Below are 15,362 nucleotides of genomic sequence, written 5' to 3'. Positions count from 1 at the left end.
TCCCCCGTCGACGCTGCTTACTCCTCCTGCCGAGGTGGAGTACGGGCGTCGATTCGTGGATCTATTTATTGCATCTAGATGAGACACGATAAATCGATCCCCGATAGATCGATTACTACCTGCCGGATCGGGTACCCTTAGCCTGAACAGAATAAAACCCAACCCACTTTTCCAGCTTTACTGGCTTTGCAGTAGAAACTTGGTTTAGTCAGTAAAGAAGTAGATACAGAGTGTTCAAAGGAGACAGCAATGTCCATCATGTATGATTGAGCTGTCCAAAAGGAGTCACATTAAAATTAAGACAACATGGGGGAAGCACCTAGATAAGATGCTGCTGGGCTGCTAAGATGGAAGGAAATTCTAGATGGTTTGAGGTTCTTTCTAGACCAACTGGGTATTTGTTTCTGGCCAATCACCTCTTGATGGCCAACTGTTGGAAGGAAGGAAGGCAGCTTCCAGGTGGAGATGCTCCAACAAAGCAAGAGACTATTTCACAATGGAAAAGCTCAACAGCCAAAACAAATTTGAATACATATTATTTCCTAAAGGCCTGTCCCCTAACCCCCATCACTTGAGTCCTTTAAAATGAGACTGGATTTCCCCCTCTCCCCATGTATTCTGGGACAGTTTTTTTTATCTTCTTCCTCTGAAGCATCAGAGATGCCACGGGGGACACTGGGCGAGGTGGGCCAGGGCTCTGGGGTAGCATCAAGCATTTGTTCTCTCAGGGGCTTGGCTGACTGGTTCTTGCTGTCATGCACAGAGTCTAACTGATCACCATGTGTGTGGTCAGGAAGGAATTTTCCCTCAGGTCGGATTGGCAGGGACCTTGGGGATTTTGCGCCTTCCTCTGCAGCTAGGGATGCAGGTGATTTGCCAGGATTATCTGGGTGTATCTCATTTAATCATTTCCCTGCCATTGTGGGGGCCTCGGGCACAGGTGCACCTCAGTCCCTCCTGCTCTCTGCCTGTCGCACATAATACTCTAGTCTACCATGAGTTTCATTTACTTTGGTCTGATTTCAGTTGTTGGGTTTAGTGTGCAGGTTCTGGGTGGGTGTTGGTGGCCTGTGATATACAGGAGGTCACAATGGATGATCTAATGGTCCCTTCTGGCCTTAAACACTGACTCTGACACCCAGGAATAAACTGCAAGGAACAGTTACTAGCAGGAGCAAGAGCTAGATGTGACCTGAAGTGGTGCAAAGTAAAAGGGCAAGACAAAAAATTGCACTTGGTGACACCTGTGCAACCCACCAGCAGTTTTCTTATCACAGTAGCATCTCTTTACCAGTCAGAGATCACATTCCAGGAGCACAGTGTGTTCTTTACATAATGATAGGTCTTCTCCGTGTCTAATTTTTCTGACACCATCTAAGCAGCTCTGGGCAGCTTCTCAGACAAAAGAGATGGGTTAATGAAACCTGTCCAGTCCCCCTCTGAAGTTATATGCAGATACATTGAAAAATGATCCTGGTTTTGAACTTTCCATTCACAAAGTGAGCAAAACTCTTTCTTTCTTTGGTGATAAAAGCAGGGCCTGATTCTGAGCTCAGTTATACAGGTTTTACACCAAGGTTGCTCCGTTGACCTTAGTGGACTTACTCCTGTTTTACACCATTGTAAAGTGAGAGCAGAGTCAGGTCCAGATTCTTTGTAGAAATGTCTTAATTAAATTATAGAATCAAAAAGAGCCACTGTGAAAACGGGCGATATGATCACATACATGTAACCATCAACCATCCTCTTTGCATAGCCTGATGCTTCCTCGAACATCTGGAGGTAGGAGAGCACTTCCGAAGCGATGCTCAGGATTCTCAGCAGGTAGATGTTAGTATCGCCCAGTACGGGCTCTTGTTTCTTCAGACACTCACGACAGAGCTTCACAACCTAGGCACCCATGAAAGGCAAATGAGTTCAAGAGACCATCACAGCATTGCCTGCTCTAGAACTGCATATCTGCCATGACAGATCACTGTATTTTGTATGTTTCACATTTATCCTATTTGCTCAATAGCTGCTCTGCAGAGAGAGTCAGTCATAAACAAGGGAGGAAAGTAAGAGTGAAGGGTTGCAAATGTAACCCACTGGTGAGTGAGTCACAAGTTTCCCCTGTGTCCCCATCCGCAAAGGACATGAGACTATTTCAACCTCACCTAGGGAGTCTTGGCTCTTAGCTCATGCTTGTAGCTCTGGAGATCCCTGGAGTGCTGGCCAAGATGGCGGCCACCACACAAACTTTCCTCCCATCACTAACGGGCATCAGCAGAGAGATGGGATCAGACTGACACCAGCCCTGAACCTCTCACATGCTGGTGAAGGGTGGATCCAGCATCAGCCCTGGAGGTTCAGTCTCATCCTCTGTGAAATGGATCAGAGGGGAAAGACTAGATCTGATCCCCTTGGACACCGGGGGAATTTGGATCCAGCTCAGAACCCTTGTGACTTGGTCCCATCCCTGTTTCATCACCCTGGAGAGAGAATGAGAGAGTTCCAGCGAGATGGGCAGCCCCAGTGGAAGGGTCACTCACTGGCAGGCTGTGGACAGACTGGTGGAGGAGATGGGCAGAGGAGAATGAATGAGCCAGGGAGGAAGGAAGTGGATACTGGTGAATTAATTTCAGTGTATTCATTCATTGTTTACCCCATAAAAACTGACATCAGCAAACTGACCCGTCAGCTTGCGTATGCAACTATTGCCCCTGTCTGCAGGACTGTTTCATTAATATGACAACACAAATGCTGTCAGAGTCCGCCCAGTGGCTCGGTGAGAGAGCCAGAAGAGAGCCAGGCCTGCATCCTTTCCCTGAAGTTCTGCAGCAACGAGAGACCAAAGACACCGTGACTTACTTCGTGGTAGACCCCCTCGGAGCGGGCCTTGTTGATCTTCTCCAGGGTGTCCTTGGAGAACTGGAGAACTTCCTTCACTACATCTTGGGAGGGCTGGGGACAGCATTGGAAAGCTATTGAAATGAATTCACTTTTGAAGTAACACCCATGCTCCCTGGACTAGCACCAGCTGCCACACTGAGGTCCTGAAGCTTGCTACCATTGAACTCAAGAGTAAAACTTCTACTGATTTCAACGGGAGCAGATCAGCCCCTACCTGTACTAACCTACAATGTCACTCAGAGCTGCTAATGCATATATATGGCCTGATTGTGCTCTCACTGGGATGGGGGTGTGGGGGCAGAGAGAGACCTGAGTGGTTTTGGGGGCTTGGTTTTGTTTGTTGTTCATGCAAAATGTCAAAAGTTAGTGACTGGCAATTGGGAGACTCTTGCAAACCTCACAGGGGAATGAAAAAGACTGAGCATGGGAGACAGAAAACAGGCTGCCCTCAGTGGGGTTACATGGAGTCACCAGGTGCTGCATGTGCACAATGTATGGCAAGATTGGGGCCATGGACTAAGACTGCCATGGAGTTATACCAGGGAGGAAATTAACCCCATATTTTATTTACATACTGGAAAAACTGTAAGCATTTGGGCCAAAACATGACTTCCCACCTGGCCGTGAAAGCTTGCTCCTTCCATCTCTCCATGCTGGAATGCCAGCTGCAAGCATTCCAAAGCCACAAGTCAGGCCCCCAAAATATTGAGATTGTCTTAAAAAATCATGCAATTTAAAAACTAATTAATGTTGGGTTCTTTTTCTTTGCCTTCTGGTTTTTGAGTTTCTGGGGTTCCCACTTCTTTGCAATAAGAACGGCAATACTGGGTCAGACCAAAGGTCCATCTGGCCCAGTATCTTGTCTTCCGACAGTGGCCAATGCCACTTGCCCCGCAGGGGATGAACAGAAAAGATAATCATCAAGTGCTCATTCCCAGCTTCTGGCAAACAGAGGCTACGGACACCATCCCTGTCCATCCTGGCTAATAGCTATTGATGGACCTATCCTCCATGAACTTATCTAGCTCTTTTTTGAACCCTGTATAGTCTTGGCCTGCACAACATTCTCTGGCAAGGAATTCCACAGGTTGATTGTGTGTTGTGTGAAGAAATACTTCCTTTTGTTTGTTTTAAACCTGCTGCCACACCAGTCATGATTTTATAGACCTCTATCATAACCGCCCCACCCCCAGTCATCTCTTTTCCAAGCTGAAAAGTCCTAGTCTTATTAATCTCTTCTCATATGGAAGCTGTTCCATACCCCTAATCATTTTTGTTGCCATTTTTTTATCCTTTTCCAATTCCAACATATCTTTTTTGAGATGGAGTGACCACATCTGCACACATTATTCAAGATGTAGGTGTACCATGGATTTATATGGAGGCAATATGATATTTTCTGTTTTATTATTTATCCCTTTATTAATGATTCCCAATATTCTGTTAGCTTTTTTTTTTACTGTCACTGCATATTGAGTGGATGTTTTCAGAGAACTATCCACAATGACTCCAAGATCTCTTTTTTGAGTGGCAACAGCTAATTTAGACCCCATCATTTTATACGTACAGTTGGCATTATGTTTTCCAATGTGAATTACTTTGCATTTATCAACATTGAATTTTATCTGTCGTTTTATTGCCAAGTCACCTACCCTTTTGTAGCTCTTCGCAATCTGCCTGGGACTCTTCATAGTCTGCTTTGAAATTAATTATCTTGCTGATTTTTATATCATCTGCAAATTTTGCCACCTCACTGTTTACCCCTTTCCCCCAATCATTTATGAATATGTTGAATAGGACTGGTCACAGTACAGACCCCTGGGGGACACCACTATTTACCTCTCTCCATTCTGAAAACTGACCATTTATTCCTACCCTTTGTTTCCTATCTTTTAACCAGTTACCAATCCATGAGAGGACCTTCCCTCTTATCCCATGAGAGCTTACTCTGCTTAAGAGCCTTTGGTGAGGGATCTTGTCAAAAGCTTTCTGAAAATCTAAGTACACTATATCCACTGGATACCCCTTGTTCACATGCATGTTGACCCCCTCAAAGAATTCTAGTAGATTGGAGAGGCATGATTTACCTTTACAAAAACCATGTTAATTCTTCCCAAACAAATTATGTTCATCTATGCGTCTGAAAATTTTGTTGTTGACTATAGTTTCAACCAGTTTGCCCGGTACTGAAGTCAGGCTTACCAACCTGTAATTGCCGGGATCACCTCTGGAGCCCTTTTTAAAAATTAGTGTCACATTAGCTATCCTCCAGTCATTTGGTACAGAAGCTGATTTAAATGATAGGTTACGAACTACAGTTAGTAGCGCTGCAATTTCACCTTTAAGTTCCTTCAGAAGTCTTGGGTGAATACCATCTGGTCCTGGTAACTTATTACTGTTTAGTTTATCAATTTGTTCCAAAACTTCCTCTAATGACACCTCAATCTGGGACAGTTCCTCTGATTTGTCACCTAAAAAGAATGGCTCAGGTTTGGAAACCTCCCTCACATCCTCAGCCGTGAAGACCGATGCAACAAATTCATTTAGTTTCACCTCAATGGCCTTATCATCCTTGAGTGCTCCTTTAGCATCTCAATCGTCCAGTGGCCCCATTGGCTGTTTAGCAGGCTTCCTGCTTCTGATATACTTAAAAAAAAATTGCTATTAGTTTTTGTGTCTTTGGCTAGCTGTTCCTCATATTCTTTTTTGGTCTTCCTAATTAATTTTTTACACTTCATTTGCCAGTGTTTATGCTCCTTTCTATTTTCCTTACTAGGATTTAACTTCCACTTTTTAAAGGATGCCTTTTTGCCTCTCACTGCTTTTTACTTTGTTGTTTAGCCACGGTGGCACTTTTTTGGTTCTCTTACTATGTTTTTTAATTTGGGCTATACATTTAAGTTGAGCCTCTTTTATGGTGTCTTTAAAAAGTTTCCATGCAGCTTGCAGGGATTTCACTCTTTGCACTGTAGCTTTTAATTTCTGTTTCACTAACTTTCTCATTTTTGTGTAGTTCCCCTTTCTGAAATTAAACGCTACAGTTTTCCCCGCAATCACAAGGGCTAGAAATCTACTGTTTTATAATCACATGATGCCTTGAGGTGGGGCTTCAAGAAAAACACCCTTTATTGTGAAATTCACAATAAAATTGATAACACTGTTATATGACCAAGAACCAAAGCAGTAATCCTGGGTTTGTACCTGAGGAATAGATTTTGATCCCTCCTGAAAGAAGAAGAGGTTTGGATTCAACGCTCTAGGTTTGTCCCGTTGTTTGCTTTTAACATCTGGACTGTGGGAGGCTTGGAGAATCTTTGTGTTAGATTTTGTTAAATTTGTGGAGACAGCCACCTGTGATCCTAATGACAGCCAGGCTAGAAAGGGCCCTGAATATTTACAATACGAGGAACAAGAATGGTCTTTTACTCGGAGCCTATATACAGAGTTATAGCTTAAAAGACTGAAACTACTGAAGATAACCAGATTTTAAGATTTTAACCCGGGTTTAAGCCTTTTGGGATATGTCTACACTGCAGGTGAGAGAGCATGCCTCCCAGCCCAGGTAGACAGGCACATGCTAGCGCTGCTCAAACTCACCCTAAAAATAACAATATGGACATTGTGGCACAGGCTAGCCATCAGATTGTGGTCGTGGGGCCAGGCAGGCTTGGACGCAGCCAGCCAGCTCATGCCGCTACCTGTGCCTCAACATCCACACCGCTATTTTTGGCATAATAATTCAAGCAGAGCTAGTGTCGGTCTTTTCTAGCCCAGTTGGGGCTCACACCTCCTGGCTGCTGTGTAGATGTACCCTTGGGATCCTAGCCTGTCCTGCAGACTTTGTTCAAAAGGCATTTTGATGTCAATGCCAGTTGTTTTGGCTGAGTAACGGACTCCTATAATGGGCACTTGAAATGTCACTTAAACAGTAGCAGCATATGCTTGGGAGGAAGGGGGGCGGAGGGGCTACCCCATTTGCCTACATGAATTGTCAAATGAAAGCTGTTTCCTGCCTTCACTAAGAGCCTAATCCCGGTCCCACTGAAATCGGTGGAAGCTTTGCCACTCATCTGAAAGGGTGAAGGATCAGAGAATGGAACAGCTGTTGAGTATGTAAACTGTCATTCCAGCATATATTCAGAGGGCATTTTCCATGCAGCTGTGAGGGCTGCTACTAACCGGGGACTGAGCCTGAATTCGGGGAATGAAGAAAAGCTGGGCAGCAAGCAGACACTGTCTCCTGTTAAGGTCAATCCCAAGATTTATTACCTATGCATGGAGAGTATTTTTAATACGTAAAATCCCAGGCCTTGCATAGGTGCAGGGAGATTTTTCCATGAGGGCACTAAAAGATATGGAAAATATTCACCCTGAAAGTGACACACGCTGACTGTATGTATAGCAGATCCCCAGTGACACACACACAGAGACACACAAGCCTTTGCTGCTCACTAAGGCTCTGTCTCTATGCTATGAGCAGCTGCAGAGGCCTGGCTTAGCCCTGCTGAGCACAAGCCCACCTGAAAAGCAGTGGGTATGTGCCTCCGCTCCTGTACCAGTGCTACCATGACTACAATGCTATTTAGACACAATGCTAGCTGGATGAGAACTAACACAAGTATATGTACATGAGTCAAGGAATCGCATTCCCTCACTCGTTGTGTAGATGTAGCCTAAAGGTTTAACAGCAGGTGCTGCAGAAAGATCTCAGACTTCTGAATATATTGCTGGAGGTGTTCAGACCCCACACTGATAAGTGTGGTACAAGTGGCCACAGATACAGAACAGAGACTGGTAATTTACTAGTACGCTATGAATTATTATAGTAAATAATAAAAACGAAACAGTTTAATTTGCAGTAGTCTCCCAGCAGTTAGTAGGAGTTATGGGCTGCATGCAGCCCTTACTCATGTGAGTGGTTCCTGGTTGTACAAGTAGTCCCCTCGACTTCAATTAGGGCCTGAACCTGTAAACCTTTACTTGCGGGAGTAACCCGAACAAAATCAAGTACAAGACTCACATGGCAGGATCAAGCTTTTACTGATTTCAGTGATGCTACTTGCATGAGTGCAAAGTTGCAGGATTAGGTCCTTAAGGTAGTTCAGCTGTGCTTTGATTTAGAGAGGGGCTGATCATTGTGTGAATAAAGCTATTCTTCAAAGAACTCAGGTGAAGCTGAATAATAAACTAATACAAGTCACTATGCTTCACTATGCCTGTCATGTGAACTCCCCACAGAGAATCGACCCAATGCAGCCACCCACAAAGACCTAGCCAGGGGTTCTCACAACAATTTTTTTGGTGGCCTCAGAGTGCGGCCACCAACTCTTGCTGGTGGCCACTCAGACAAAATACTTAATTAACTTTATGAAAAACAAATAAATATGCACATTTACATGTCCAAATCATAACAACTTATTTATGGAGGGTTTTTTTTTTGCAGACTCAATAATCAAAATAATGTACAGTTGTATCTATTCTTTACTGGACCTAAACGGAATAGAAACACAAATAAGGTGCTTTGCATGTTCTTGTCTTTTTTTTTTTATTGTTTCTTTTGCTTTTTTGATTGCATTTTTTTAGACTTGCTAGCTAGTAAGTCTGCTTCTGTGAAAAGTGACATCTGTATGTTTGTTAATATCACTTTTCACAGCAGCAGACTTGTTAGCTAGATGGGAGGCAGCGAAAGCGATATTAACAAACATTCATATCTCACTTTTCCCAGCAGATTTACTCAGCCCTGGGGCAAGCTGGGGCACAAATTAAGCCTTGGATGGGGAGGTGAGTAGGGAAGCAACAGGGTGATGGGGGGGCAGGGGTCAGCTCGGGGATGGAGTCCTGTGGCCAGGGGATGGAACCCGCCACAGTGCAGCCAAAGCCTGGAGCACAAAGACCCACATCAGAGCCAGTGGCAGGAGCCCGCTGCTGCGCAGCCAGACCCTGCCATCTGCCACCCCGGGGTTGAAGCCAGAAGCCTGAGTCCCACCACCCCCGGGAAGGTGGGGAACTCACACCGGCTGTCTGCTCCTCTGGTGTTTGTGGCTCCAGAGGTGGGCAGAATCCAACCCCTCCTGGCAGCCCCAGAGGAGGGGCCGCTGCTTTGCCCCTTCCCCCCAAATCACTACCCAAGAAAAGCCCCTGGCGGCCGAAACACTGACCTAGACCCTGTGTTTGTAACCAGGGAAACTTACTTTTAACCCAGCTGGGCTAGCTCTGGCCTACCCGGTCTCCTATTGCCTGGGCGGTAGCCCCTACTGCCTGCTGCAATACAAACAGTGAAGAAGAAGCATCGCCCCATGACTGAGAGCTGCGAACGAAGTCAGGGATGTACCTTGTTTTCACCTTCTTTTACAGCCAGCATCAGATCATCTTTGATCCCTTTCTGGCAGTGCTCACACGTGCAGTCAAAATAGTACTGCTTCTGCAGCTGCTGCCTCCGCTCTTCGCTGACGTTGAGGAAATCAACATAGGAGACAGTCAGCTCTTCCCCAGGTGAGATCTTACCCAGCGCACGCAGCTCGATTCTGGTTTCAGACAGGAAGAGATGTGGAGTTAGAAAGTGACATCTCAAGTCCAGGACACTGTTTGCTAAACGGAAAGGGACAATTTCCACTAAAGATCCTGCCTCCGATAAGCAAACTGTTGTCTTAAAGGACCACTTTAACCCTTCCAAAACTGAAGGAAATACACATCTGTGCAGCACTTCAGCTATTCTAAATCACACTACAAAACGCCTCGTCCAAACCCTTCACCGCCTCTGTCCCAACCAGAAGTTCACTTGAAAGTAGTAAATGGCCTGAATTGTGATATTCAGATCTGGATCCACTTATATAGTTAGGGGCTGAATCTAAGATACAAACTTTTATTATGTTTAAGGGTAGTTGGATGTGGATCTTCGGTTCCAGGCCATTGCTGTGTCCTGGTTTACTGGGGAATCTCCTCAAATGAAGACACGGACACTTGATAGTACACAGCTACCACTAAAACTAGCCTTTCTGATCATGTCTGCACCCTGTGAATATTCACAAAGCACTGAGTAAACTGCCTCCCCACCCCACCCCACCCCACCCAGGCCATACTGGACTCAGTGTAAAACGTGGAGAGGATTCCTGAAAGGTGGGAGAGACTCTTTGGTTTTTCCAAAGCCCTGGATCAGGAATCTGAAAGTGACTTTCATGTCCCTTCACCCATCTCTACTCAAAGATTAAGCAAACCCTTCAGTGAAGATGGCCACGCTTCAAACGTACACTGAGGCCAATCTCACGTGGGCTTCAGGTTTCCTAACAAAACTGTCCCATGTCTCTAACTGCCAGCATGTTACTATTGTCTTCACTGACCATACAGAAAATACCAACTGCTACTACAGTACTCTGGTGAAAGCTGCGGAATGATGCCAGCCCACCTCTTTAAAGAGCCAGCACTTTGCATCTTCATTTCATCCCCTAGCATGTGTTTAAAAGCCCTGGGATACTCAAAAGTCCACCATAGCTTGTTTCACTGGAGCAGGCCAAATTCTCCTCTGCTTTACACTGGTACAAGCCCCCTGACATTAATGGGCTGCATTGGTGTGACTGAGAGGAGAAGTTAGCCCGACGAGGTTACTATTTAAGGTGGGGAAAGCTCCATCAAGTGACCGTAAATAAGGCCCTCAGAGGTGGTTAAAAGTACTAGGTTGTTTATATCTATATCTCCTTTATTCGACCCTTTTTGACTCTTCCCCCCATCCACCTATTAGCAACTCCTTAGCACTAGATCACTCCATTTTTGGGAACAGAGCTCCAGGGCTGTTCCCGCAATGCCAGTTAGTGGGCGAAATGTATTTGTGCATTGCTAAGCATACTTACATATCAGCACAATGGAGCTAGTCCAGTGACCGGATCTACAGTACATTTTACCTTGTTTTAACCTATCACCATGCTCCCAATCCTGGTATTACTCAGCTGGTTAGTTGCATGACCCATCACAAAGGGCTGTGTACCTCTCTACGAGGCCTGGGGATTTGTAGCGCATGAGGTCTATACTTCAGTAAATCATATCCGGAGAAACCCCCCCCCACCCCGCTCTCAGAGCAGAATAAAGCCCTACAGGGAGTGTTCAATGCCTTGAGAGCAGCAGTAACGACATTAGTTTGTAAACTGCAGAGCTAAATGGAGCAGCACACCAGACCTGAGCAGGAGGAAAGTGGGGCCTTGGGAAGTGAAACAATTCTAATAGTTATCCTCTTTTACTAAAGGTTTGAGCCTGTCCCTATTGAAGTCAATAGCAACATTCCCGTTGACTTCAGCAGTACAGGGTAGGTCATATGGGAACTCCTGACTTTCATTTAAACAGTGGCATCTAGTGCAAATAAAGCCAAAAGCATACCCACAGAATTTTCAAGGGATGGAGCAGATCTACTTCAGTGATTTTCATTACTGCATTTTCCCAAGAGGATTAAAATTTGCACAGGATAACTATGTTTTTTTGACCATAACTATGAAGTGGGTTCTAGCCCACAAAAGGTTATGCCTGTTAGTCTCTAAGGTGCCACAAGGATGCCTCATTTTGTTTTTCTTTATGCAGGGGTTGCAATTTTGAGTCTTTCAGCCATAAAATTCTAGGGCTGCTACCTAAGTTACTCATCCTGTGCGGCTGGCCCTGACCACCTGTTGGCATTAGATTATACTCAACAGGCTATTTCATACTAGACTCATCACTGGACGTGCCGTCAAAAAGGACAGCTATTAGCTATGTCACAAGAAAGTACTAAATTTACACAGAGTAAGGTGCAACCAGCTGTGACTCTAAGGAGAAAATGCATAAGGTACAGTATCCATGGTGAAGATTTACATATATGCACATCCCTTTTCAGACTTAATGGGGCCTTAACTAAGGCCAATCATAAAGTTGGAGAAACAAAATCAAGCTTTTGAACTCCGATGATGCTTTGGTAGCCCAAGCACAGTAGACATTTAGGTATTTTTAACCAGCCCACCGTACCATAGAAGGAAGTGGCAACATTTTGGGGAAAAAAGAAATACCAGGAATTGTTTGGAACTATACAGTTACAGGGACACTGTCTGCTTGATAAGGGCTCAAAACAGGGTTTTTACAAGACTTTCAGATCAACACAACTGCTCCCACGACCTTCCCTTCTTCCTCCAAGATTCCAATGAACTTGCAGTGTTTGTAACCGGAGCATTGCCCCAGTGTGCAGACACAAAACAGCCAGAAAGTGAAGTTGACCAGATATGATGTCTGTAAACAAACATGAAACTCGCTAGTCTATTTTCATAGAAATGCACTGAGGAAACAAACAACATTAATGGTGAAAATCATTTAAAAATATTTCAGTTCTAATTTATGACAATGAATTGCCTGCTTGTTTTGGATGCAGATCCTATTGAAGTCAATGGAGCTCTGCTGGTTTACATGTGTTGAGATTCTGGATCATATATGTTAAGACAACAGTGTCGCTTTAAACGAAACAGATTGCAATATATTAAGTGCAATGAGGTAACCAGAGAATTAAAAAAAAAATACACCTTTAAAAATCCTTTTAAAACATCACACAGGAAAATATTTTGAACAGGTAACAGTGGCATCGTAAAAAGGCATAACAGGCACAACTGTAAAGGTAAAAATGGATAACATCTAAATCTCAGTGTATTGCCACTGTAGTCAGTGCATCCAGAGCGAACTGTTTGTTACAAAGAAACAGAGTATTTAGTTTGTCAGTAATGCAATCACTTCTCATCTCATAATAAACTGGGTTTTATTGCAATTATTTGGGGGTGGGCAAGGTTAGCGAGGCCTTGCTGGACTTTCATGCTCTTTCTGTAGTTGAGAGAACAGGAGTGAAGAGTGCATGAAGGGAAATACGGAAGCAGGGCAGGGGAAGGAAGGAATGACAAGACAGAGAAGGCATTAACAAGTGGCAGGTCTGAGCATACTGAATAGTGTCCGCTTTTTAAAAAATCTACTACAAAATGCAGAGGTTACAAAGGGAGGCTTTGGGTTTAGTGGGACTTTACACGTGAGGGGTGGGGTGGGGGGAACATTTACATTCCGAGAATGGGTAGAGTGAAACTATCCACAAACTGAGGCAGCTTCAAGCCTCATCATTGTTGCTTGTGGCTTTTAGTTAACACAGGGTCAGAAGGGAAGGTCAAAGGGGAAGGATTATGCTTACAAGACCAACCCACCTCATCTGTGTGTGGAACATTGATCTTACAGCCTCATGACTGAAAGACAAAACAAACATCTGCAGTTTACACAGGTACACGTACGACACAAGCAAAATGGAATCGGCACATACAGTATATGGAACAGTAGCTGCTCACGGTCCGGGGGACATACAGGGGTCCCAGGGACAGACACGTATCCGGTTGCAGGGTGGAGTCTGAAGCGATGTAGCTCTCTGCTGTCACTATACAGCTGCTGTAACCGAATCGGCCATCGGTGGCCTGGGGCAATTTCAGCTGGCAGCTGTCCTGGCACTGTGACTTAAGGAGCATTCTGCACAAGACTGCATGTGAGTGTCAAGGGGGAATCAGCTCTGTCTGCAGTTAGTTTAGCCATGGACAGGTGTTATCTGCTAGGATCTGGGCATATATGGACAACCTCAGTCACTGGACTTATGTTTTGCAACATTATGGAAAGAATGGATCTGATTATTTTCCATAAATCATGAATCACTCTATTGACACCAATAGATATACACTGGCTTAAAACCAGTGTGAAAGTAAAATCAGACCCAGTTATTAGAAACATAGAAATGATAATATCTGATCAGCCCCATTAAAAATAATGGCAAAATATCCATTAACTGTCATGGGAGCAGGCCCCATTACCTATTACTGGTTTCAGAGGAAGACAAGAAACAGCCATAATGCCCCTGGCCAATTGCAAGAGGGGTGGAGAGTGTCCTTCCTGACTCCACCGAGTGGTCAGCAGATGTCCTGAGCATGATATTTGTTCACATGTTTACCCACTTTGCAAGTCTTGGTAAATTCATTGGGGGGGGAAAACTGCATAGAGATCTGGAGAATACCAGTGTCTGGGACGTTTTCTTTGAGAGGGGATTTGGGAGAGCAGTAACTAACCAGATAATAAACCATCTCTAACGTCATGATTTAAACCATCTTAAATGTATGACTTTTCATGGAGAAAAACCCTCCACATTTTCCAGGGAAGTTAATTCTGAAACTCAGCTGAAGCTGCCAGCTGCAGGGCCCCTTGGTTTGCCAGATGAACCCTTGTTTCCTAAGCACTGTACTGAGACCTCCAACTCACTCCACACTGGGTCCTGGAGTTAAATAGTAATAGGCTTCAGGACCCATGAGAAACAGCAATATTCCAAGCAAAGGCACAGATTCTAAGCTCAGACATGTGGTGGGCATTGATGCATGTCTATGTAACCGATTGCTAGTGTGCTCGCACACTGCTAGTGTGCTCACACTTCCTCAGCACAGCACAGAGTATGGGGACCCAGGAGACCTTGTCTGTGGCAGGACCTCACTGACATCACAATACAGAGGGGCAGGCTCTGGCCAGCCCATGGAGTAGGTGCACTTCCCCTGTGCCTTGCAGAGGCCAGCTCCAGAAGGAGTCCTGGCCCATGGCTGCACAGTTGGCATTTGGGAGCAAGGTGAGGGGAGACCACTGGATCAGCTGTCACATGGATTCTTGGGCCATCGCTCCCAATGGAGAGGGATACAGGCAGTGTGGAAGCTAGTCCTACAGCTGTGGCTGGAGTAGCAAGCGTGGAGAAGCTCCACTGCCATCCTGGGAGCAGAGAGGAAAAGTTCCTGCAGCCCAGGCCGTGGGTAGATCTGCAGTGTGCAGCCCAGGTCTGGGCAGCCGTGTCAGGTGGCAATGGCAAATAATCACAGAAAGAGTCACTTTCTTCTAGCACTGAACAAGGACATTTATTAGGAGCAGGGAAACAGTATTGTCCTGAAATCTACTCTTTCTTTGTTTCCCTGGAGAGTTTCTGCCTCAGAACATCCCCAGCCCTCCTCCTGCCACAGATTAAAGAAACAATGCCTGTACCCTCATTCACGGGGGAGGATTTGGGGTATATGCACAGTAGCGGAGTCCTAAAGAGACAGGCCCGTGTTTGCCACACATCTGAGATTAGAATGCAGCTCAAAATGTTCTCCATCTTTTGAAGGCAAACACTTGGCATGACAGATAGCTCTGCAAGTAACCCAGGCCTGGTGTGCAGTGCCTATTAAAAGTGAACTGAAATGCCTTTTAAAAAAAATAACCAAATGGTTTAAATTCAGTAATAGAACATGCGCATGGGCATACATAACTGCCAAAGAGCCAAGATCAGATGTGAGAGTTGTTGATCTCACTACTTCGCTATCTATCTAGGTTCTTATAAGGTCCCATCACCATAACATAGGTCTGACCCAAAGCCCACTGAAGTCAATGGAAAGACTCCCATTGATCAGGCCCTATCTTCCCAAATCTAACAGTTACAA

General features: G+C 45.0%; 1 protein-coding gene across 2 annotated transcripts in view; it reads right to left on the bottom strand.

The window, feature by feature from the left end:
* SMYD1 (SET and MYND domain containing 1) overlaps positions 1–15,362 on the bottom strand; it is a 46,638-nt gene that overhangs the window by 3,188 nt on the left and 28,088 nt on the right. The window contains exons 5-8 of one of the 2 annotated variants that reach the window (XM_045019422.1): positions 13,077–13,115; positions 9,224–9,416; positions 2,851–2,943; positions 1,727–1,890 (exon numbers count right to left, since the gene is read on the bottom strand). In XM_045019422.1, the coding sequence (XP_044875357.1) occupies positions 1,727–1,890; positions 2,851–2,943; positions 9,224–9,416; positions 13,077–13,115 (489 nt within the window). The remainder of the gene's footprint in view (positions 1–1,726; positions 1,891–2,850; positions 2,944–9,223; positions 9,417–13,076; positions 13,116–15,362) is intronic. The other variant, XM_045019423.1, reaches the window with a different exon arrangement.

The sequence above is a fragment of the Mauremys mutica genome, chromosome 5 (assembly GCF_020497125.1).
Source record: "Mauremys mutica isolate MM-2020 ecotype Southern chromosome 5, ASM2049712v1, whole genome shotgun sequence".
NCBI lineage: Eukaryota > Metazoa > Chordata > Testudines > Geoemydidae > Mauremys > Mauremys mutica.
Note: the sequence above shows the minus strand (reverse complement) of the source record. Positions and strands in the feature narration are given on the sequence as shown.